General features: G+C 42.0%; 5 protein-coding genes and 1 long non-coding RNA gene across 12 annotated transcripts; 3 read left to right on the top strand and 3 right to left on the bottom strand.

Moving 5' to 3' along the window:
- Nucleotides 1–249: 249 nt before the first annotated feature.
- LOC108047087 (chromo domain-containing protein cec-1-like) lies at nt 250–1,583 on the bottom strand. Its single transcript, XM_017127140.2, has one exon. It carries the CDS (start codon nt 1,511–1,513, stop codon nt 587–589), a length of 927 nt encoding a protein of 308 aa, XP_016982629.1. The 5' UTR covers nt 1,514–1,583; the 3' UTR covers nt 250–586.
- Nucleotides 1,584–2,497: 914 nt separating this feature from the next.
- LOC108047106 (serine protease snake-like) lies at nt 2,498–5,730 on the top strand. The gene is made up of 4 exons (XM_017127178.2): nt 2,498–2,643; nt 3,356–3,682; nt 4,176–4,392; nt 4,824–5,730. Exons 1-4 carry the CDS (start codon nt 2,556–2,558, stop codon nt 5,446–5,448), a joined length of 1,257 nt encoding a protein of 418 aa, XP_016982667.1. The 5' UTR covers nt 2,498–2,555; the 3' UTR covers nt 5,449–5,730.
- Nucleotides 5,731–6,176: 446 nt separating this feature from the next.
- On the top strand, nt 6,177–7,179 carry LOC108047107 (C-type lectin 37Da). Its single transcript, XM_017127179.2, has 2 exons — nt 6,177–6,294; nt 6,671–7,179. The coding sequence occupies exons 1-2, from the start codon at nt 6,177–6,179 to the stop codon at nt 7,123–7,125; spliced, it is 573 nt and encodes a 190-aa protein (XP_016982668.1). The 3' UTR covers nt 7,126–7,179.
- A 240-nt stretch (nt 7,180–7,419) lies between these two features.
- LOC108047108 lies at nt 7,420–8,873 on the bottom strand. Of its 2 annotated transcripts, XR_001769419.1 has the most exons (3): nt 8,777–8,873; nt 8,287–8,452; nt 7,420–8,190 (listed from the first exon to the last, which is right to left on the bottom strand). It is a non-coding gene; the product is annotated as an uncharacterized LOC108047108 (long non-coding RNA). The 2 variants fall into 2 exon arrangements; XR_001769418.1 differs by having other exon boundaries at nt 7,420–8,452.
- A 114-nt stretch (nt 8,874–8,987) lies between these two features.
- LOC108047105 (trypsin-4-like) lies at nt 8,988–12,639 on the top strand. Its single transcript, XM_017127177.2, has 4 exons — nt 8,988–9,288; nt 9,979–10,269; nt 11,098–11,290; nt 11,890–12,639. The coding sequence occupies exons 1-4, from the start codon at nt 9,120–9,122 to the stop codon at nt 12,551–12,553; spliced, it is 1,317 nt and encodes a 438-aa protein (XP_016982666.1). The 5' UTR covers nt 8,988–9,119; the 3' UTR covers nt 12,554–12,639.
- Nucleotides 12,640–12,962: 323 nt separating this feature from the next.
- On the bottom strand, nt 12,963–22,563 carry LOC108047104 (non-canonical poly(A) RNA polymerase protein Trf4-1). Of its 6 annotated transcripts, none has more exons than XM_017127170.2 (5): nt 22,382–22,563; nt 18,996–20,188; nt 18,141–18,821; nt 16,944–17,668; nt 12,963–16,703 (listed from the first exon to the last, which is right to left on the bottom strand). In XM_017127170.2, the coding sequence occupies exons 2-5, from the start codon at nt 19,963–19,965 to the stop codon at nt 16,023–16,025; spliced, it is 3,057 nt and encodes a 1,018-aa protein (XP_016982659.1). In that variant the 5' UTR covers nt 19,966–20,188; nt 22,382–22,563; the 3' UTR covers nt 12,963–16,022. The 6 variants fall into 6 exon arrangements, with proteins under 6 accessions (XP_016982659.1, XP_016982660.1, XP_016982664.1 ...); XM_017127171.2 differs by lacking the exon at nt 22,382–22,563 and adding an exon at nt 22,179–22,369; XM_017127175.2 differs by lacking the exon at nt 22,382–22,563 and adding an exon at nt 22,070–22,090.
- Between the last annotated feature and the right edge of the window lie 163 nt (nt 22,564–22,726).

Genomic DNA, 22,726 nt, shown 5'->3' with positions numbered 1-22,726 from the left:
CCAAAAATACCAAAAGCCTTACGCAGTGAGACCGCCTTGGCAGCTGAAGGGAAATAACAGAAAGCTTTGCGGGCTACGATGGTCATACTAACATCGGCGGGAAATCTCGATATTATTTATCAGTTTTTAAATAATAATAAATGCTGTCTCCGAACATATTTAATGTACCTCTCGTAAATGCACCTATTTTTGTTTAATTTCTGTTCTATTTGGGAAAAAATTTAATAATCAGAAAATAAAGTTCGGTTGTCGGTTTAAATTATGAACTTTATTATTTCGGGTTTCTTTGAAGACATTTGAACATTTAAGAAAGTAATACATGCGTATGTACTAAAATTAATTTTAAAAACCACAGTTCATATTGTAAGAAATTAAAAACATTGGTCTGTAATTGATTGGCATAAAAACATAACATAGATAAAAACAATAGTCCAGACGTAATAATATTATATTATTCCCGACATCCTTGGTCAGCTTTTAGCTTCATGTATGGCCATGTCTGTTCTTTAGTTTCTTCCTTCCTGTAGGGTAATATTCCTGACATTAATATTAATATTAAAAATATAAGGTAGTGTTCCTGACACCCTTAATCGAGCTGTAGCTTCAAGGTTCTGAAGTACTGAATTAGGGCCATGGGGTAAGCCTGCTTGATGTCCTCCACGGGCACGGCATCCATCGTCGGGCATCCCTTCCAGGTGACGAACAAAAAGAGCTGATCGTGCACCTTGAAGCAGTGGTGCACCTTCTCCAGCTCCAGGCCGCGCTCCACCCCGGAGGGTCCCTCCCACGGCGGCATCCTCCAGGCATCCACGTCTATTTCTTCAGTCGCCGGAGAGCGTGCCTCTGAGCTCCTGCGCTTCGGGTTCCCTGTCTGCACTGCGGTCTCTTCTTTCCCCTCTAGCAGCATGTCCACCTGGCCCTTGAGTTTTGGAGCTTGGGTCTTCGGTTGCTCCATGGTTGTCGGAGACTGATGGATCTGCTCCATTGCCAATTTAACGGATGTGGGCCCACTTACTGGTGGCTTCTGGTCACCGGACTCGATCAGGCGCATGTGGACTGAAATGCGCCGTGTGATGGCACCCTTCAGAAATGAAGGATTGATATTCGTTAAATTCAACTTTGGTGCTGCAGCTTCGCCAATCGGTGGCTTCACATCCTGCGGCTTCTTGCCCTTGGCAGTCGCAGCTGGCTGCTTGGACCCCTTGGACTTCTTCTTGCCGACGGACGCCGAGGCCTGCTCCTTCTGCTTTTCCTTCTCCTGGTTCAGCCTGTAGTTCTCTGCCTCAAAGTCGGCCAGGAGGACCGCGCAGCTGCCCAACTCCTCCAGGGGCTCCCAGGTGTTGTCCTTCTCCGGAAACCCAAACCATTTGACTAGGACTTGGGGACGGCCGCGTCGGAAGCGCTTGCCGCAGATCTTCTCCACCACGAACATCTCTTGATCCTTGCTTGCGGTGGAGGAAGCTCCACCGGGCGAGGTGGAGTTCTTGGTTTTTCCCAACTGGCCGCTTGACATCTTTTCCGGAAAATGAAAACTTAAATTCAAAATGGGGACCAGCTTTGAGGCTGCCAACGTGTTGCAAGTAACTGTAAACGAGGGCTGCACAACCAGATGCCAAGTGTGACCGTATTTTATTTGTCTCCCAACTATTTTTTGGCGCCTTTAAGCTGTCTCAATTAATTAATTTAAAAATAAATCCAACAAAAACCAACAGTAATTAATAATAAAAAAATAACAGAATTCATTCAAGCTGCTTAAATCAACACTGACAAAATAAACAATGCAAATAATCCAGGTTCAATGAGCCAAGGCGAAGTGAATAAGTCAATTAAATTAAGCAAGAGAACCGGTTGTTTTTGCATTTATTGTTTTTATTTCGGTATTGGCTACTATCAAAAAAGCCCAAATGGTCTGACACAAGTGGAAGTGTCAAGACCCATCTCATCTCATCTGGACAGATAATACTGCTCCGGAATTGAACAAAAGCCAGCGATTGTTTATATTGTTATTAAATTTTCGAGGGGCACAGAGAAAGAGCGCGTGCCCCGTACAGAAACAAACACAATTTCAAACTGATAATCCAACACTGAAAAATTATTAAATGGACAAAAAAAAATTAATGTTTTTCATTTTAAGCTAATGCCTGCTTTTTAATATTTAAAAATACATATTTATACATTTAAGTTTTAAAAGCCAGTTTTGATTGCTAACAAAGTGTTAAAATACAATCTATTTTATAAATATATTTTATTTATAATCGGTACACAATTTTTATTGATTGATTAATTTTGGCAAACATGTGAACGATTTTTAACAAATAATATAAACACATTTGTGTTGTAAGTATTTAATTACTTTTAATATTTAAAACAATTTTCAATGTGATATTGAAATACTAAATAGGTTTTCTCAGTGTGTTTGTTGGCTCTTGGCTAATTGGCACTTGGAAGTTGCCCGGCTGGTTTCTGCTCAGCGATGAGCGATCTGAGATCTGAGATCTGGGATCGTCGTGCTGACCCCACTGCAGTCCGCTTCTGGCGCTGATCAAGAACGGAAGATGAGTAGTCGGAGTCGGAGTCAGAGGGCCACCTCCACACCCACCCGTGTGTTCCTCCATCTCCTGGTGCTACTCCCGCTGCTGGCAGGTGAGAGGAATGGCAGATCTACCTGAAAATCAGGAAAATCGACGAAAAGAAAGCCTAGAAAGTTCAAAATTCGATGTGTTTTGGTAAATATTGTTGGGGTTTCTTTAATAGATAGCTATTTGCAACACAAAGTAAGTGATTAAGCAATTGTCTGTGGTAGTATTTATACATTTTAAATGTTTATAATCAACAAGTTTTGTTTATAATAATTGAAAATTCACAAGTGTACATGAATACATTTAAACAATTGCCATTCTCTTTTGCTGTTAATTTTGCATCTTTACTATTTTAATTAATAAGATCTAATTCAACAGTGAATATATTTATAGAAAGCCCATTAACAGAGGTGAATCGTATTGTTTTAAAACTCTTAAGAAATAACTTGTGGTAATTTGAAACCAATAGCTAAACAAAATCCCATATTTCCTTCTTATGATTTTCCAACACTGTTAATAGAAATCTTTACAAATTTATAAGATGTATAAATAGTTTAGTAAAATTAGGTTGTACCAAAACACTTAAAGTCATTTGTTGTTCCTTGGAAACGAAATGTTTTAAATTTATTGCTGAAGAAAGCTATCAAAAAAAACCATCAACAAAGATGTATCATGTTTTTACCCATTTCCGGAGAAACTCTTCCACGGGGATTATCCAGATCGCAGTGACGCACATGTGTGTATTTCGCACCTAATGTTACTTTTTTGCACCGCAGTGGAAGCCACACCCGCCATAAGTCCGCAGTCGCAGCGCGGCATCATCTTCCCCAAGGAGTCCTTCGATGAGTGCCACCTGGACGACCCCCCGAGGACGAAGGGCACTTGCCGGCGCATGGAGGATTGTCCCAGTGCGGTGGACGCATGGCTGGAGCGACGGGAGGCCCCCAAGACCTGCTTCTTCGTGCGGTTCGAACACTTCGTGTGCTGCGAACCGGAGAAGAAGCTGCCGGAGATCACCACCATTGAACCGCCCACTCCGCCCACACTGCCCACCACCCGGAATCCCTTAATAGCACCGCTGGTCACCCGACCCAGTCTGCAGGGTAAGTGGTCTAATCCAATGCCACTCAATCACTCTAATGATAGAATCATCAAACAAATAACATCAAACAGAGAAGAGTTGTATTTGTTATATACCATTTTTGTAATTTGAAAAGTTGATAAATATCGTTTTCAATCCTAAGCAATAACTCAACTCCACATAAAATAAGTTAACATAATTATATAGATCTAAAAAGCTTTATACCAAATTATTCAATATATATATTTTTTTTGCAATATTTGGAAAATATATTCAATAATCTATAAATATTACAGTATTGAACTAAATAAAAAAAAAAAAAAATTAATTGCCCTAATATTTCAAACATATAAAAAACGCCTTAGGCAAGAGCAACATATAATTAATATAAACTAAATTAGAAAGTACACAAACATTTTTTTTAAGTTACCTTGTTTTCTATAAATTTAATCCATTAAAAATGCTCAAACAAACACGATGTGATGTAATCCATGACTAACCTTCCGTATTTACAGCCTGCTATGCGAACAACAACGTCTTGGTGAAGGAGAACGATCTGACCTTCGTGGTCTCGGTTGTGGGCGGGAAACCCACCCGTTACCGGGAATTCCCCTTCATGGCGGCCCTCGGCTGGCGTTCCAACTTCGATCAGCAGATCTACTATCGCTGCGGCGGCGCTTTGATCACCGACAACTTTGTTTTGACGGCGGCCCACTGCGTCGACTTGGGCGGGTAAGCTGTCCATCCCCAGTATATTATGTGACTTTATTTATTATTACCGAAAACCCCTTTGGAATTTTAGAACAAAAGCCAAAGAACTGATTTGAATGCTCAAAAGTTAATAATAGTCGATCGATATGTTAATTATTATAGTATACATACATATAAGGTAATAAGAATGTTTCTGGGATATTGTAAAATCAAAACGTATTGCCTTATTTGTATGAAACAAAAGATTTTAAAAACTCCATTTTCCGTTCGTCCGTCTGCCCGTTTATACGCAAACTAGTCCCTTAAAACTATTTGAATGAAACTTTTCCAAAATATTTATTTCTATAGTAAATAGGTCGGATCAGAGGATCGGAAGCCTTTATCATAGAAACAATAATTCCTCTAATATTAAATCATTCTAGAGCTAACAATGACTTTCCGTTCTGTTACAGTGAGCCGCCCAGCCAGGTTCGCCTCGGTGGCGACAACCTGACCCTGTCCGAGGGCGAGGACCTGCCCATCCGGCGGGTGATCGTGCACCCGGGATACAATGCCAGCACCGCCTACAACGACATCGCCCTGCTGGAGCTGGAGAGCCCGGCCAAGCCGGAGCTGAAGCCGACCTGCATTTGGACGGAGAAGGAGGTGGCCAACTCGCTGGTGACGGCCATCGGATATGGACAGACCAGCTTCGCCGGACTCTCCTCCGCCCAGCTGCTGAAGGTGCCGCTGAAGAGCGTCAGCAACGAGGAGTGCCAGGTGCACTACCAGGTGGACCAACTGGCCCAGGGAGTGCTGGCCACCCAGATGTGTGCCGGCGATCTTACCGGCGAGCGGGACACGTGCCAGGGCGACTCCGGAGGACCCCTGATCATGCAGGACGGCCCGCTGGGCTACATTGTGGGCATCACATCGCTGGGGCAGGGGTGCGCCAGTGGGCCGCCGTCGGTGTACACCAGGGTGTCCAGCTTCGTCGACTGGATCGAGGGCATCGTGTGGCCGCAGGGATTTCAGACGGAGCCGAAGCCACCCGCTGGGACGACCAGTCCCGAGTTCGATCTGAGGGGTGCGATCTGAGAACTGGTTTCGATATGGAACGATACAGGATAGATATTTAAGGATTTTCTAGAAAGTCAAGCAATTACATTTCATTTTATTCCCCGAACAAGTTAAACCTTACAAATTTGAAGACATTTTAAATACTTTAACTTTATTTTAAGGTTCAATTGAATCCTTAAAAAAGCTAGACAATATATATATCGGAGATTGGAAGAAAAAAAACGCATTTTTTAAGATAATTAATTGTAAATATTTTAGTAACGCTCAAGAAAACAGGAAAATATACAAGACTTTACTTTGCTTGCATGTGTGTTAACTTAAAAAAAAACCTCTAAAATAATTTATTAATTAGATTGGACAACAAAAAAAGGTTAAAAATGAAGATGCAATGTTTTTATTATTATATTTAATGTTTTGATTCTCAGTGCCTTACAGATTTTGAAAACAATAGTACTAGTTACATTTCCAATTTAAATAAAGCAATAATCATGAATAGCTTATCGAATCATCATTCTATACATAAACAAATAAACAGAAAAAATATTTATACCATCAAAAAGTCTGGGTAAACTTGCCTTTTGTGGGTGTTTCCTTTCACCAGTTGTGGATCGGGTATCTAATGTGGCTGATTCAGTTGTTTTCCATCGGAGGAACAGTTGTCCAGCAATGCAGACACTTTTGAGTTGGGGGCGATATAAGTGCCTAGAACTGCGGACGCCGGATAGTTGAGATCTGGACGCTCACCCATGAATATGTACAGTCCAACAGCGCTCCTGTTGATCCTGGCAAGCTCCTGGAGTCCTTCCTTCGCCTATTTGCCCGATGTAAACATATTCACCAACTACCGCACAGAAGTCTATAATGGTAAGTTGAACATATTACTAAAACAAAAATCTTTTTTTTTCGATAGACTTTTTTGCATTTCTTTAAAATCTGTATCTGGAATTTTACAAGTTTTTAATTTTTATATTTTAAATTGATATTATTCAGACAACTTTTTATCCGACCATTTTTATATTTATTAATCATAAGTTAGAAATATAAGCGTTAGGAAACGATCACTAGATTTATTCTCTGATTTAAGCAGGACCAGTCCGATTGTATTTGATTTAATTCCCAAAAAACAAACAATCTTAAAACATTGGTATTAATTAAGGGTCAGTCTGTAAATGTTCGATACACGCAGTTTTTAAGTCATATACCTGCTAGTATATTGGCAATTACTTGCAATCAACTTCAGGCATTCCCTCTGAGATCGATACCACGCCGTTCGTGCGGATCGGGGACAACTACTACTTCATCGAGCCGATGAACAAGGTCAACTGGTTCCAGGCGGCCGGCGCCTGCCGGATGATGAACGCCCACCTGGCTTCCATCGAGGACAAGCCGGAGATGGAGGCGCTGATCAAGTACATGAAGGCCAAGGGGTTCAAGAACAACGACTACTTCTGGATATCGGGCAACGACCTGGGCACCGAGGGCGCCTTCTACTGGATGAGCAACGGCCGCCCGATGACCTATGCCCCCTGGAACGGGCCCAAGCAAATGCCGGATAACTACGGTGGGAACGAGAACTGTGTGCACATGTTCGCCACGCGGGAAATGATCAACGATGCCAACTGCAAGATCCAGATGCTGTACGTCTGCGAGGCGACGGAGCCCAAAACGTTCAAGTTCACCTACATTAAGTGGTAGTTTTCAATTACAAGGGTAAAATTCTAAATAAAAGTTAATTCAAATCGAAAAAAAGTTTTTTTTAAAAAAAGTTTTACAGGGACGAAACAGACCATTTCTTTCGGGGCTAGGAAATGTTGCATACTTTTTGGGGCATGCCAGAATTAAGACAGAAATTTTGGATTTTAAAAATAATAATTGTTGTTCGGCTTAATGCTAGCCACCTATAAGCTCAAAAATAACTGTTCGGCTTGTAAAACCATTTTAAAAATGTCGGACTTAATATCTCAATGCACCCATTGAATTACTCCAAAGTTTTAGTTTTTGCCGGCTTTTATTTGTCGCATCGTTTTGCTTATCGCTTCCGTTTTCTCTTTTCGCTAATTATACAATCAGTTAGATTTACGATTTTTGCGTTCTAAATTGTTACGATTCCGATGAGTGCCGTCTTTTTTGTAAACCAACATTATGGGACTTGCGTAAGGCCATCTTGGCCTTATAATTTTACATTGTAATAATTCATTAATCTTGTCTCGTACCAATTCTCTTTCGTTTGGGCTAAGCCTATATGGTCTTCTTTGAACAATTTTTCTTGGGTCTACTAATTTAATTTTCATTTCACACCAACTAACTCTAGTCGAAGGAATTCCATTAATAAAAGATTTTGAATAATTTTCCAATAAATGTTGTAATTTATCTCTATTTTCCCCAACAAGATCAGCATCTAATTCACACAATTTCTCATCATATGAACAATAGTTTACAGTTTTTTATCTAATAATTTCGAATTTTCCTGGTGATATTATAACATTAAATCCAGGGTACAGTACTTCTCGATCAATAATAATATCATTCTTCAAATACTCATTGTCCAAAACAACCTTTAACATCACTATATTGTTAATTCTTTTACCAACTAATTTGACACTTATCTTTTGTTTTATTAATGAACATTCCGCTCCAGAGTCGAATTTTGTTAAAAACGTCTGACCATGATGAACAAACTCTCCTTTGGGATCAACAACTTCGCATAGCTCCACTCTTTTCATCTGGTGTGTATCCTTGAATTTATCCACTTTGTTCTTACTGCAATGTGTTGAAAAATGGCCAAGTTCACCACACTTCCAACGATGCACTCAACGCGCTGCCTTTTACTGCCTTTTCTGCCAAAATTATATTTACCGTAGAACACCACTCCGATGGCGCATCAAGGTCTGCGTTGAATTTTGGTAGCACAATTGTTTTTTTATTTGTTGTTTCCGGTGTCGCAGATTTTACGGCTTTGATAAGCTCGATCAAATTTTTATTTTGCATTTCCATTCAAATTTTCCATTACCCATATGATTCACTAGGTAGCAAGCCAGATCATAGAGTAAGAATCTATATAAAGGTTTCATTTGCTCTGCCCGCACCTCTGCCAAAGCTCTGCTGAGAGTCATGTTCGAAGCTAACTTCGGTTTCTCACCAAACCCAACACGTGCGAGGCACAAGCAATAGTATGGGGAGTTCTCGCACCAATCCTTAGGAATAAGAGCGATCAGTGCAGCAATAAGTATTCCCCATGGGGCTCGAATGAAGCTCGATTTTTTCAATTTATCCCCTATGTGGCATCACTGGCAAAGTCACTCGAGAGCGCGGGCAGAGCAAATGAAACCTCTATATAGATTCTTACTCTTTGCAGCAGGGTTATTCTCGTCCGACATCGTAGTAGCGCAGCGAGTTTCGGTTTCGCACACCTCAAGTCCTAAACGCAACTAACTGCGTCGTCCCTTCTTCCTTCTGGGCTTACCACTGAATCACACTCGACGACAGCGACACTACGCTGTCGCCCCGCTAAAACGCCATTTCTTAAAGCGACAACATGACACAGCACTATTAGAGGCTGATGCAATATTACCAATAGTGATGAAATAGGCCTTCCGGTGAAATTCCCGAGAATATACCCATACCCAATGTGTTTATTGGCTATTGGCTAATTGGCCCTTGGAAGTTGCCCAGCTGGTTTCTGCTCTGCTATGTGCGATCTGAGATCTGAGATCTGGATCGTCGTGCTGACCCCACTGCAGTCCGCTTCTGGCGCTGATCAAGAACGGAGGATGAGTAGTCGGAGTCGGAGCCAGAGGGTCACCTCCACACCCACCCGTGTGTTCCTCCATCTCCTGGTGCTGCTCCCGCTGCTGGCAGGTGAGAGGAATGGCAGATCTACCTGAAAATCAGGAAAATCGACGAAAAGAAAGCCTAGAAAGTTCAAAATTCGATGTGTTTTGGTAAATATTGTTGGGATTTCTTTAATAGATAGCTATTTGCAACACAAAGTAAGTGATTAAGCAATTGTCTGTGGTAGTATTTATACAATTTAACATTTCAACAACTTTTGTTTATAATAATTGAAAATTCACAAGTGTACATGAATACATTTAAACAATTGCCATTCTCGATTGCTGTTAATTTTGCATCTTTACTTTGTTAATTAATAAGATCTAATCCAAAAGTTCATTCATAGAAAGCCCATTAACAGAGGTGAATCGTATTGTTTTAAAACTCTTCAGAAATATTTGAAACCAATAGCTAAACAAAATCCCATATTTCCTTCTTATGATTTTCCAACACTGTTAATAGAAATCTTTACAAATTTATAAGATGTATTAATAGTTTAGTAAAATTAGGTTGTACCAAAACACTTAAAGTCATTTGCTGTTGTTTGGAAGTAAAATGTTTTAAATTTATTCCTGAAGAAAGCTATCAAAAAAACCCATCAACAAATATGTATCATGTTTTTACCCATTTCCGGAGAAACTCTTCCACGGGGATTATCCAGATCGTAGTGACGCACATGTGTATATTTCGCACCTAATGGTACTTTTTGCACCGCAGTGGAAGCAACACCCGCCATATGTCCGCAGTCGCAGCGCCGCATCATCTTCCCCAAGGAGTCCTTCGATGAGTGCCACCTGGACGACCCCCCGAGGACGAAGGGCACTTGCCGGCGCATGGAGGATTGTCCCAGTGCGGTGAACGCATGGCTGGAGCGACGGAAGGCCCCCAAGACCTGCTTCTTCGTGAGGTTCGATCATTTCGTGTGCTGCGAACCGGAGAAGGAGCTGCCGGAGATCACCACCATTAAACCACCCATAGCAATGCTGCTCATGCGACCTAGTCTGTGGGGTAAGTGGTCTAATCAATCACTCTAATCAAACAAATATCTTCAATCAGGGCTTAAATGTTGTAATTGTTATATAAAATTTTTTAAATTTGAAAAGTTGATGAATATCGTTTTCAATCCTAAACAATAACTCAACTCCACATAAAATAAGTTAAAATAATTCTAAAGATTTAAAAAGCTTTAACCACGTTTTTTCAATATATATGTATTTTTTTAAGCGAAAATGTTCAGGCCATCTTTTGAATATTTGGAAAATACATTCAATAATCTATAAATATTGCAGTATTGACCAAATAATACAAAAAAAAAAAAGAATATTTAAATTGTCCTTATATTTCAAACATATAAAAAGCTCCTTAGGCAAGAGCAACATATAATTAATATAAACTACATTTTTTAAGTTAGCCATTCTGATTGCCTTGTTTTCTATAAATTTAATAATTTAAGTTGGTTTTGTATCGACCTTGTAAGCAATAATTGTAGTGTTATTGAATTACCTGTGTTAAAACCAATGAACTTTGGCAACACACAATTGCCAAAAAGCTTCTCTGATCGTAACATTGGGGAGTTTCTGACGCTCTGCTTCCATCCCCGTAGATAGCTGATGAGTCTGAGGTGACGTGCAGACGAAACTAGCTAGTCCTATCATAGTCGGGTTCACTCCCCAGGGAGTGTAAGTGTGATGAAAGTTAAGTGGAATAAATCGTTGTGTTATAGAAGGAATTAAAATATAACCAACGTATGACCTCGAGTAATTCAATAACACTACAATTTAATAATTTAATACACAAGACGTGATGTAATCCATGACTAACCTTTCGTATTTACAGCCTGCAATGATTTAAACGATGTCGTGGAGACACAAGTTGTGGGCGGGAAACCCACCCGTTACCGGGAATTCCCCTTCATGGCGGCCCTCGGCTGGCGTTCCAACTTCGATCAGCAGATCTATTATCGCTGCGGCGGCGCTTTGATCTCCAACAACTTTGTTTTGACGGCGGCCCACTGCGTCGACTTGGGCGGGTAAGCTGGCCAGTATTTTATGTGACTTTATTTATTATTATCGAAAACCCCTTTGGAATTTTAGAACAAAAGCTAAAAAGCTGATTTGAATGCTCAAAAGTTGATAATAGTTATAATTATTATATCTTTCCCAAAATATTTATTTCTATAGTATATATGTGGGATCAGAGGATTGGAAGCCTTTATCATACGGCTCCCTTAGAAACAATAATTCCTCTAATATTAAATCATTCTAGAGCTAACAATGACTTGAATGAGCCTTTCAGAGTAAATTTCTAAATTTTATATCTATTTATCTGGGTGTGTAGTGGGTCATGAATTTTTGTATTATATACATAATTTATATGTATAATTTTAGAATTGCGGTTTAAAGTTTATTAAAATCGAACGACTACATCTAATAGATGCCCTAAAACGATCTAGAAATGTACATGAAAAATCGACTTAGCTTTATAATATTTAAACATATACGTATTCAAATCGGAATATAGCCGTTTTATGGAATATTTTTTTTTAATAGCTGCTAGGGTATATAAACATCGGCTTGCCGCAGTTTGCTTCCGTTCTTGTCCACCTTGACCTTTCTCGTTCTCTTTCAGTGAGCCGCCCAGCCAGGTTCGCCTCGGTGGCGACAACCTGACCCTGTCCGAGGGCGAGGACCTGCCCATCCGGCGGGTGATCGTCCACCCGGGATACAATGCCAGCACCGCCTACAACGACATCGCCCTGCTGGAGCTGGAGAGCCCGGCAAAGCCGGTGCTGAAGCCCATCTGCATGTGGGCGGAGAAGGAGGTGGCCAACTCGCTGGTGACGGCCATCGGATATGGACAGACCAGCTTCGCCGGACTCTCCTCCGCCCAGCTGCTGAAGGTGCCGCTGAAGATCGTCAGCAACGACGAGTGTCAGGTGCACTACCAGGTGGACCAACTGGCCCAGGGAGTGCTGTCCACCCAGATGTGTGCCGGCGATCTTACCGGCGAGCGGGACACGTGCCAGGGCGACTCCGGAGGACCCCTGATCATGCACGACGGCCGGCGGGGAAACATTGTGGGCATCACATCGCTGGGGCAGGGGTGCGCCAGTGGGCCGCCGTCGGTGTACACCAGGGTGTCCAGCTTCGTCGACTGGATCAATGGCATCGTGTGGCCGCAGGAATTCCAGAAACACCAGGGATCTAATTTCATTATTTTCCCGAATAACGAATTTGTTAAGATAATTAATAGTAAATATTTTAGTTACGCTCAAGAAAACAGGAAAGTATAAAAGACTTAACTTTGCTTGTTAACTTAAATAAAACCTCTAAAATAATTTATTAATAAGATTCGACAACAAAAAAGGTTAAAAACGAAGAAAACGTTCAAGTCCTCCTACATTAAGTGGTTTTCAATTAGAAGGGTAAAATTTTAAAAAAAAGTTAATTCAAATCAAAAAAGTTTTTTTTTAAAAATGTTGGACGAAACCGACCATTTCTTTCGGGGCTAGGAAATGTTGCATACTTTTTGGGGCATGCCAGCATTAAGACAGAAATTTTGGATTTAAATATTATAATTGTTGTTCGGTTTAATGCTAGCCCACTTCCACTTATAAGCTACAAAATAACAGTTCGGCTTGTAAAACCATTTTAAAAAATGCCGGACTTTATATGCCAATGCACCCATTGAATACTCCAAAGTTTTAGTTTTTGCCGGCTTTTATTTGTCGCATCGTTTTGCTTATCGCTTCCGTTTTCTCTTTTCGCTAATTATACAATCAGTTAGATTTACGATTTTTGCGTACTAAATTGTTACGATTCCGATTCTTACACAGCTATTGAACTCTATCATATACATGTATCGATCGTTTCATTTGATTCACTTGAATTGAATTTAGTTGCGTTAAATGTAGTTAATTAAATTTAATTTAATTTATTAATACCCACTAATATCGCGACGACAAAAAATGTTTTCGAGTATAATGTATATATAACAACAACGGCACACAGGACATATGCATTTTATGGAAGGATAGGAGAAGATTTTGGGAATATAAAAAATCGAAACGATAACGCAAACGAAAACGAAGGAGAAAGGACGAGACACATGGAATCCAGTAAAGAAATAAGTTAGTTTTACAGTTAGTTCTTCGGCTTACTTTCTATGCTAGGCGAACAGTGATCGGATATTGAAAAATCTAAGACATAACCTCAACATTCATAGCGATTATGCGTGGGTGTCTGTGTGTTTAGTGGTGTATTTTGTGTGTGTGGGAGTGCTTAATTATGCTCTGGTACACAGTTATGTAGTCTAAGTAGTTGTCGATTTACGATTTTCGAGTCTTACGTGGCTAGATCGCTAATTCTAAACATTTGTTTGTCCACATTAATCCACAAGTTATGCATATAAATATTGTATATTTATCAATTAGTTAATATTAGTAACTACATACATATAATTCATATAAATATTCAACAGACGAGTGCATAAATTTAATAATTCTTATACATTACTCTCTCTCTTTTGCTATCGCTATCTCATTCTCACTTACTGCTCCTAGCTTTCTTCAACTTTCTATGCTAACTTTACCGTTAAGTGTCCCTCTCTGTTGGTGTGGCCGTGTGAGTGCTAATGCGCCTGTGTGGTGTGTGTGTGTGTGTGTCATTGTGATGTGAGTGAGCGAGAAAGTGTGTGTAAGGTGGGCTTCAAAGCTCAGCTGCAAGCTTGTAGGAGTCATCGTGCGAAAGGGAGAGAGCACTTCGGTCTTTGCCAACACTGGACATCGCTTAATTCACACTAGGCAACAGAAAAAAAAAATTGTTTATGTATATAAAGTACCAAACCTCTTTTCCATAAAACATTGAGGGTCCTTAAATGACTAAAAAAAAAACTAATAAATGGAAAACTTATAGAACTTATATAGTTCTTGGAAAGCATGTTTACACTTGTTCTTATTTCTTTAGGTTATTTGAATAAAAAATAATAATACAAATAACGACGCAAAATAATAGTGTACTAATAATCATTTTAAATCTTTTCCACAACTGGCGTTCAAAAATTCTGACATCCTTTAAAAAATGCAATATTTTAATATTGAGAAAATATTTGACGCACATTTTATAAGTGTTTGTCTGTCATTTACGATCTCACATGGATCAAAAAAAAGAAGTTGGACTTTTAAATAAAAATTCAAACATTGCTGCCTAGTATTACATATCCGAAGTTGATCTCTTTTCAAGACTCGCATACAAAACGATCGACAAACATATTCATAGACTATTTGAGTGGCTTTACAATTATTTCGGTTTTTGTTTTTTTCATGTTTGGTTTTTTTTTTGTTTTGCTTTCTTTGTTTTCTCTTACAAATGGAAAGAAGAACAGCCTAAAATGTTATACATGTACAAAGTCTAAATGTTCTTTTCTACTCTTCTGCTAGCTCCTTTTCGACGTTTTTTTTAAAAACCTTTCTCAAAATGGCAGTGCGTTTAGAAGGGGGTGTGGTGGGTGGGGCGGGGTGTGGTTGTCACAGGGGCGGTAACTAAGTATTTACAGAGCTTTCTGAAATCTGAACTATACAAACAAATGGCAGGAATCTATGCAAAATGCACATTGCATAATCATAATAATCAATTCAACTTAAAAAGGATAAAAAAAAGATGGATTTCTTGTTGTAGGTTTGTTTTTTTTTTTGTCGTTTTTGTGTTTTTGGTTTCTTTTGTTTTGTTTTTTTTTTGTTTGCTTTTGTTTTAAAACACAATTGCTTTGGGTCTGGGCAATGTGTTCATACAATTTTAGTTGGCTTACGATTCTTTAAGCATAGTTATAAAAACTAATAATAATAATCATCATAATCGTAATAGTGGTAATAATAAAAACATTTACATTTCAGGCATAAAATTAACTCGAAATAATAAAAAGTTATCAGAAGTTACGTGGGAGATGGCGCATTTTTGTATCGTTTTTGGGTTTCTAGGGAGATGGGATTTTTAGCTTTTGGTTATGTTACTTTTTTTTACAGTTAGCGCGCAAATTCACTTAGTATTAGTATCTTAAGAATTGCGCGCAGGATTTCCGTTGTTTTGTTCTTTTTTTTGGGGATGGGGGGGGTAACAGGATGGGGGGATTTTTAGTTCACAAAACATTTGCTTAAAATGTAGAGCATTTTAGAAACTACAAAGTACTTTACAAGTTGTAATGCGTGTGAAAATGGGTAATAGGGGATGGGAACATGGAGTTCTAGAGAGATTTTTAAACATATGTTCGCGGACCTTAAATATGTTAGCAGCTAATTTCATACTTCAGTTTATCGCTCTTTTAAACCATTAAAATCTAATTATGAGTTTACATTTATATTTATACCTTTTTTATCTAATATATATCTATATATATATATATATATATATATATATATATTTTGCTTTCATGTTTATTTTAGAAACAAAATGAAATACGTTTAGCGAAATCAGAGGCAAAGTTCCTAATATTAAGCTTAGTAGGTTTCCTTCGCTCTTCTAGTTTAAGCGAGACAGCAATGTAAAATAAAGTCTAACCATTATTTTTTTTTTGGATTGTGTATGGTGGGAGGAAGGGAAGGGAGGAGTTGGGGATATTAATTAGAAAAATGCAGCATAGTTTGCAGTTAACCTGAGAAAGAAATATAATCCATAAATATTGCTAACTCGTAACTATCTCTTTCTCTCTCTCATTCACAATCTCATCCTATATCCTATTTCCTATATCATAGATCATATACCCTAATCCTATCGCTCGTCCCGCTCGTTTTGCTGCTGATCCTGCCCAGATCTCGACGAGCTGGAGCTGCTGCTGGCAATGGATGACTCTGAGGATATGGAAATGATTGATATAGCCGACGATGAGTTCACCAGCGTGCCCCGCAGAGGCGGCAGTCGGTTGTTGTTGCTATTGCTATTGCTGTTGCTGCCGCTGCTGCTGCTACTGTTGCTGCTGTTGCTGCTGCTGTTCGATGCATTGCCGGCACTGATGGTGGGCGATCCGCCCACGGACTTCTGGTAGCGATTGCCGCCACCCAGCCGCAGATGCTGCGGCCGCTGCTGGTGGTGCTGCTGCTGGTGGTGGTGCTGCTGCCGGTGACTGTGGTTGCTATGGCTGTGACTGTGATGGTGCTGCTGGTGATAATTGGAGGAGGAGGAGTTCGAGTTGGACTTGCTCAGCTGCTGCTGCATCGGCGGTGGCACGTAGTACTGCTGGTGGTAGTAGCCGCTTGAATTGTGGTTGCCCCGCTGGTTGTAGTTGCGTCCACCACTGCCGTCTCCGCCGCCTCCCCTGCCGGTGCCCGATCCGGACCCACCGACACCTCCGGTGGTGCCACTATTTCCGGATGTCTCCGGGTGCTGGTGCTGCTGCTGCTGATCCTCCAGCTCTGGGTCCATCTCCTGGGCAGCGATGTGGGCGTTTTCCGGCTGTTTTGGTGGTGAAGAGGTTATACATGTGTGCTTGCTGCTGCTGTTGCTTCTAGTCATGCTGGCTGCAGTTGCTCCCAAGGTCTTTGGATGAAATTTTGTTAGGGCTTTCGGTTTCAAATACAACCGGGACTCAACTGCGGCCAGCATGGGAGCATAGCCGACCACCTGATGCCTGGGCATTAGGCAGCCGGCCACCACCAATCATCATGTTTCAAGGCGGGGGATTGTGTGCATTACCGACGAGCCCGTGGATGAGCTGCTGTTTCCGTTTCCGCTCCCGCTCCCGTTGCCATTCCCGTTCCCGCTACCGTTGCCATTGGCATTGCCGCTCCAACTGCTCGACGAGGCCATGCCAACGGCGAGCACCGGCAGCGGCATGGACATGGAGCTCAGGCCATTCGGTGGCGACAGCGTTATGTCGATGACCTCCTGGGCACCCGACGTCGTCTCTACCACATCGCAGTCTTTGCTGTCCTCGGAGTCATCTCCCGAGGAGGTGCTGCCACGTCTGTGACGCGACTGCGATTGGTTCTGCGACTGCTGCTGTGCGTGGGAATGGGCCGACGCATTCGGTTGCTGCTGCTGTTGTTGTTGGGCACCGCCGGTCGCCACGCCCACGCCCACCACCGCCACCGTCGTCGTTGTTGTCACGGCGGATGTGGCGGACCCGGTCACATACGGCTGGCCGAGGTGGCCGCCGGGATGCGCGTGGCCGTGACTGTGGCCGTGCGCATGGCTGTGCCCGTGAGCGGTGGGCACCTGCACCGGATGGTGGTACAGCTGCTGGACAACGGCGCCCGAGGGCATGATCACATATTTGGGAGCCCCATTGGAGGTGGCGTACGCAGCGGGAGCGGCAGTGGGCAGCGGCGAGATGCGGTCCACCACCACCAGGTGCTCGAAGTTCTCGCGGATCCATTCGCGATAGTCGATGACGTCGTCAGTGATGTGGATGATCCGACCTGTGGTGCGGAACAAAGAAACCCATTACAAATCCAGAGCGATCGGCACGAACTCGTGTACACAAAATTCAATATATGTAGCTGTTATCACCGGATTCTGTGTAATGTGTCGGCAGTTAAATTAGCTGAGCCGGAAGTGGTTTACATTTCTCAGCAATCCCGGCAACTAAAATAATCTTTGATTATAATTTACAGAGTTTTCTAATAATCTCTATTAAAGCACATACAATGTATTGGTTGGACAATACAAATTCCAAGGGATGCCGGCGATTGGTTTTTAAGTCGTTTATTATTCGTGTGAATATTGAATTCGGAATATTAAAACCATTTAAGTATATCAAGTTGCTTTAGTTTAATTTTTAAAGGAATTAAAGCGAAATATGAATATGGATATAATCAACATTTGTGAATATATTTGCCCTATTTTTTATTGGCTCTTTAGTTTCTTCCGGAATGTTTGGCAATCACTTACCCAGTATGGAGTTGACGCGCGGATCGATCCCGAGGAGGTTGAGCGGACTGACGGCGAGGGCGAGGACGCGGTAGGCACACTTGAAGGCCTGCTGCACCTGGAAGACGCCGTAGCTGCTCCGTCCGATATCGTTGCCCGGCGTCAGCGGATCCTCGATGCACAGGAACGAGGGCCGATGCCCATCGACCATGTCGCGCTGCAGCTCATCCTTGGGCATGTAGCGGCCACCGTTCTTTATGGAGATGCCGATATTCATGTAGTTGAACCGGCGTCCGTACAGTTCGAAGAACTCGAGCAGGAGCACCCCCAGATTGGCTGTGTCGTGGTAAATGCCACGCGGATGCATCTGAAGGAAGCTGATGCACATGAGGATCAGCGAGTAGGAGGAAATGCCGCCCGTGAACACCTCGTTGAGATCGCGGAGCAGTAGAAACTGTTTGAGCACCAGCACCAGCTTCCCCAGCACTGGATAGTCGCGCTTAAACTTCTTAATAAGCTCCGCCGACTGCACGCCGCTCTGCATGTTGAACGATATGTCTACCTTCACCTGCGTTTCCCGGTCCGTCAGCTTAATGATCGGCACGGATGCCTTGTCCAGGACGCGCACTGTGCAAGCCTCGGCGATGCCGCGGCTGACCAGCTCGAATTCCAGCGTGCGCAGCGGTAGCTTCTCCCACAAACCTGAGGGATACAAAATAAAAATGGGATGAGAAACTGCACAAAAGCTATAGGAAATACAAGGCCTGTTTAATATTATGCCATAACCAGATTTTAAACTGCATAATTACATGCAATTTCAAAGTTTTCTGGCTACTTTTGGCCGGCCAAATAGCAGAAACTTAAAAATGTACTCACCTAGCACAACGAGATCAATATCGGAGGTGGGCAAAAAGAGGCCGGTGCGAAAGGAGCCAAAGATCTCGACCACCGCCTGTGGCCAGATGGAATGGACAACGGCCTCGATGCGCTTGACCACCTCGTTGCGGATGGCGTGTTCGCAGGGCGTGGGCAGGACGTACTGGTAGAAGTGCTCGATCTCCTCGTGCAGCCCGATGACGCCCTCGCCATACGGATAGTCGGCCTTGCGCCACGGCTCGCCCTTGTACTTGGCGATCATCTCCATGTGGTTGTTCATATAGTAGTGGGCCCCGCCGGCCTTGTTCTCCGGCCGTTTCTTGCGCGACGGATTGTAGTAGATGCTGTTCGTGCGACTGGCGGGCGTGGTCGTTGTCTGTGGCGGGTTGTTGCTGGTGTCGCTCATACTGGTGGCTGGACCGGTCGTGGTCGCAGTTGTGGTTGCCGCTGTGGTCGCCGGGCTGCTGGTGCCGGTAACGGTGACGGTGCCGGTGCCGGTAGCTCCTGTTGCCGTCCCTTGAGCTCCTCCGGGTCCGTTGGTGGAGGTGCTGTTGGCGGGTGAGTTATTGTCCCGATTCGTTGTTGAATCAGCCGACGTGCTGGTGTTGCTGCTGCTGTTCCCGCTGGTGGTGGTGTTGATGCTGTGGCGCTGCGATGTTCCGTTGAGTTGCTGCTGCAGGATCTCTAGGGAATCCGCGCGGAAGTTCAACACCCGACTCAAAGAGCTGTTGGGTCGCGATAAGTAGGATTTGCCCGTTGAATTGTTACCAATATTGTTGGTGGAGTTGCTGCTGTTGTTAGCGCTGCTATTGTTTTTGCTGCTAATGCCGCCGTTGGTCGTCGTCGCCTGCTGTAGCTGCTGATCAAGCAATGCGCCCATCTCCTGGGCATTCGTCTCCCAAATCTTTAACCATGTGCGCAGCGATGGTCCCTCCTGTTCCTTCTGAAACCAGCCAACAAATGGATCCATTCAAGACGGTTTCACACGGCTGTTGGCTGGGCGGGAAACGAGGGGGGCGCCTTTCTCCTTCGCTTCGTCCTTCCTCCGCTGTCCTCTGCGTCCTTTCTATATTAAATATATGCTTCTGTAAAGATCTGATGTGATCTGTGGGCTGTGTGTTCCACAGGGGAAGTGAGTAAGCGTCTCCTTGTAGCTGGAATTTCACCTCTTCGGGTTTCTCAGCATTCAGAAGCTGTAAGTGTTTAAAAAAAATATAGAAAATTGATTAGGTTTTTGTTTAAATGGTTTCTTACAGTCTTTTTAAGATGGAAAAACATTGATGATTATCAATTTTAAATTGATGTTTTGGCCTACTACCATGCGTTATATTTTTTTTTATCACTTATAGTACATAGTACATTATTTGATCATTTTTCATATTGAATTTAGATCTTTTGTATTGTTTTCTATAATTGTCAATTCTCTAAACTGATGTATGACATTAAACACTCTGGTTTAAGAATTTAAAAATGTTGCACATATTTAAATGAGAAATGTCGTTTATACAAACATATTAAATTTGTCGGCAACAACTTTATCTTTGCTTTATTTTAGATGTTTTAATAACTATTTAGCCAACTTGTGATCTTCTTTATAGCCAACTAAAAAAGATGAAGTAGTTTTGAATGCCCGTAAAAAAAAAGCATTTAAGACAATTCGAAATGTATGATTTTAATGATTTTTCAAGCCTTTATTATTATTAATATGCAGTTATCCTCCGGAAAGATCAATAAAAATTGTATACATTACTTGAATGACAAAGGACTGATAGCGATACCGATATATAGGTTAAACTGATGGGAATAAATAAACAAAGGAGGGGGAAAATAACAATAAGTAGTAGTTGTTGTCCAAAAAGGCGTTTGCATGCATTTCGATCGAATGGAAAGCGTAAATGGCAAACTATTGCAAATTATGCGCTCTTTTCTACAAATAGAAATGCCTACCTCTCTCGCTCCCACTTTCCCCCTCTCTCTCTCTTTCTCTCTCGCTCCCACTTTCCCCCTCTCTCTTTCTCTCTCCCTCTCCTTTTTGCAGCCAATTGCAGCTGAAGCGTTTTTAAAGGCGCCAGGCGAAAATTGTTTTTCAGAGCGCAAAAATTTTTGTAGACACACACACTGGTAGAAAAGAAAAACAAAAATGGGCCACTACAAAAAGGTTTTTCACATACGAAAAACGTGAAAAGCGGAAAAAAAAACCGCTCACGAGACTAAATAAATGACTTCCAAAGTGATATTATATCTCGCACCAATACACTCACAGCTACTCTAGTTTGACTATGTGTGTGTGTGTGTATGCAAGGGCGTACAGGTGGCCGTAGTATGGGGGTGGGAGTGGGAGCGGGATAGCACACATGCACATGTACCGAAAGGCGGCTTCGATTATGCAAAAAAAAAAAGGGAAATAACCGTAAAAAAAGGAGCCAAAGCAGAGCAATGTTAAAGCTCCACTAAACACACACACGAGTTACATACGATTTTCATTCGATCACTGAATTTTCCTTACAAATTAAGTTGCATTTTGGCAGAGGAAAACTCCCGCACACATACGCACACACTGCGCACATGTACTTGTACATTTTAGGCAAATTAACACTTTCTTAATGCTGGTCAGTGTTGGTTAACGTCTTAAAGTGGACACCCGTGAGAGAGATGAGGTGATAATGAGGAGAGAGGGAGGATTTTTATTGTTTTAACCGGCAAAAATATGAGGGGCTTAAATTAGCCTCATTAATTAATTACAGCGGCTTTCGATAGACCGGCAGGGTTGCCACCTAACGAAACAAGGCTCTACTTTACAGCACTGGCCGGGCAAATGTAAACATTTAATTTATGCAACCGCTGCAGTAATTAAGCGAAAATCAATTAAGCAGACTACTTCAATCGCTCGCTCTCTCTTGCACGCACACACGTGCGTAGATTTCTCGCGTAATTCCGTTGGAATTTTTCACACACAATTCTTCTGGTTTTTTTTTTGCAGTTTTACCTTGACGAGTTTTGTTCTCGTTGCGATTGCGTTGTATTTCAAGTTTATCATACATAATATACGTACACACACAAACACACGCACTTACCGAAACGTGCACAAAATACACATGTCGGCCATAAAAAAAAAGCAGAGTTATAGTATGACAGTTGTTTTTTTGCAGCTCAAAACCCGCCCAAAAATTAATGGAAAATTACAGTTGTTGTCGGCGTCGCTGCTGCTTCTTCTCCCGTCTCTCTCTCGCTCTTTTGCTATATATCCTTATAAGCTATTTCTCGCTCTTTCTCTTTCGCTCCTTGCCTCTATGCCTTTTTATGCACACACATTCGCACGCAGCGAGACACTCTGACACACACACACACACGCAAACGACTGGTTCTTTCGAGAATCGAATTATTACCGAAATTTGTGGAGTGCAATTATTGCAATGCAACTTTGCATTATTTCAGGAGAACAAAAAGCCAACAGTGCGATTGTCTCTTGCCTTTTTTTATTATATTTGGCTCAAAAACGACAGCGAAATTGCGATTTGTGTGCGAACACGCGACTAGCAGTGTGACCGTTCCGAGAACGTTCGGGAATACCGTGCTGTTGGCGCTAAATTACACCGAGTGGTGTGACTGGAAACCGTGATGTGGGATTAGCGGTGTCGCAACCTAAGGGTTGGAAACGTTGATAAAAATTTATTTTCCCGTCACTCTCTCAAGTCAGCGAATATACAAACCAATTAGCGTATGGATCGATA

This window comes from Drosophila rhopaloa, unplaced genomic scaffold, assembly GCF_018152115.1.
Source record: "Drosophila rhopaloa isolate 14029-0021.01 unplaced genomic scaffold, ASM1815211v1 contig_3, whole genome shotgun sequence".
Classification (NCBI taxonomy): domain Eukaryota; kingdom Metazoa; phylum Arthropoda; class Insecta; order Diptera; family Drosophilidae; genus Drosophila; species Drosophila rhopaloa.
This window is presented reverse-complemented; position numbering and strand designations above follow the sequence as displayed.

Bases quoted from the DNA above. Each gene is read 5' to 3' on its own strand.
- LOC108047087 (XM_017127140.2), bottom strand. From the start codon at position 1,513: ATGTCAAGCGGCCAGTTGGGAAAAACCAAGAACTCCACCTCGCCCGGT.
- LOC108047106 (XM_017127178.2), top strand. From the start codon at position 2,556: ATGAGTAGTCGGAGTCGGAGTCAGAGGGCCACCTCCACACCCACCCGT. The intron at 2,644-3,355 runs GTGAGAGGAATG...TTTGCACCGCAG, and splicing joins GCTACTCCCGCTGCTGGCAG to TGGAAGCCACACCCGCCATA. The intron at 3,683-4,175 runs GTAAGTGGTCTA...CCGTATTTACAG, and splicing joins CACCCGACCCAGTCTGCAGG to CCTGCTATGCGAACAACAAC.
- LOC108047107 (XM_017127179.2), top strand. From the start codon at position 6,177: ATGAATATGTACAGTCCAACAGCGCTCCTGTTGATCCTGGCAAGCTCC. The intron at 6,295-6,670 runs GTAAGTTGAACA...AATCAACTTCAG, and splicing joins CCGCACAGAAGTCTATAATG to GCATTCCCTCTGAGATCGAT.
- LOC108047105 (XM_017127177.2), top strand. From the start codon at position 9,120: ATGTGCGATCTGAGATCTGAGATCTGGATCGTCGTGCTGACCCCACTG. The intron at 9,289-9,978 runs GTGAGAGGAATG...TTTGCACCGCAG, and splicing joins GCTGCTCCCGCTGCTGGCAG to TGGAAGCAACACCCGCCATA. The intron at 10,270-11,097 runs GTAAGTGGTCTA...TCGTATTTACAG, and splicing joins CATGCGACCTAGTCTGTGGG to CCTGCAATGATTTAAACGAT.
- LOC108047104 (XM_017127170.2), bottom strand. From the start codon at position 19,965: ATGGATCCATTTGTTGGCTGGTTTCAGAAGGAACAGGAGGGACCATCG. The intron at 18,822-18,995 runs GTGAGTACATTT...TGTATCCCTCAG, and splicing joins TATTGATCTCGTTGTGCTAG to GTTTGTGGGAGAAGCTACCG. The intron at 16,704-16,943 runs GTAATGCACACA...CCACCAAAACAG, and splicing joins GCTCATCCACGGGCTCGTCG to CCGGAAAACGCCCACATCGC.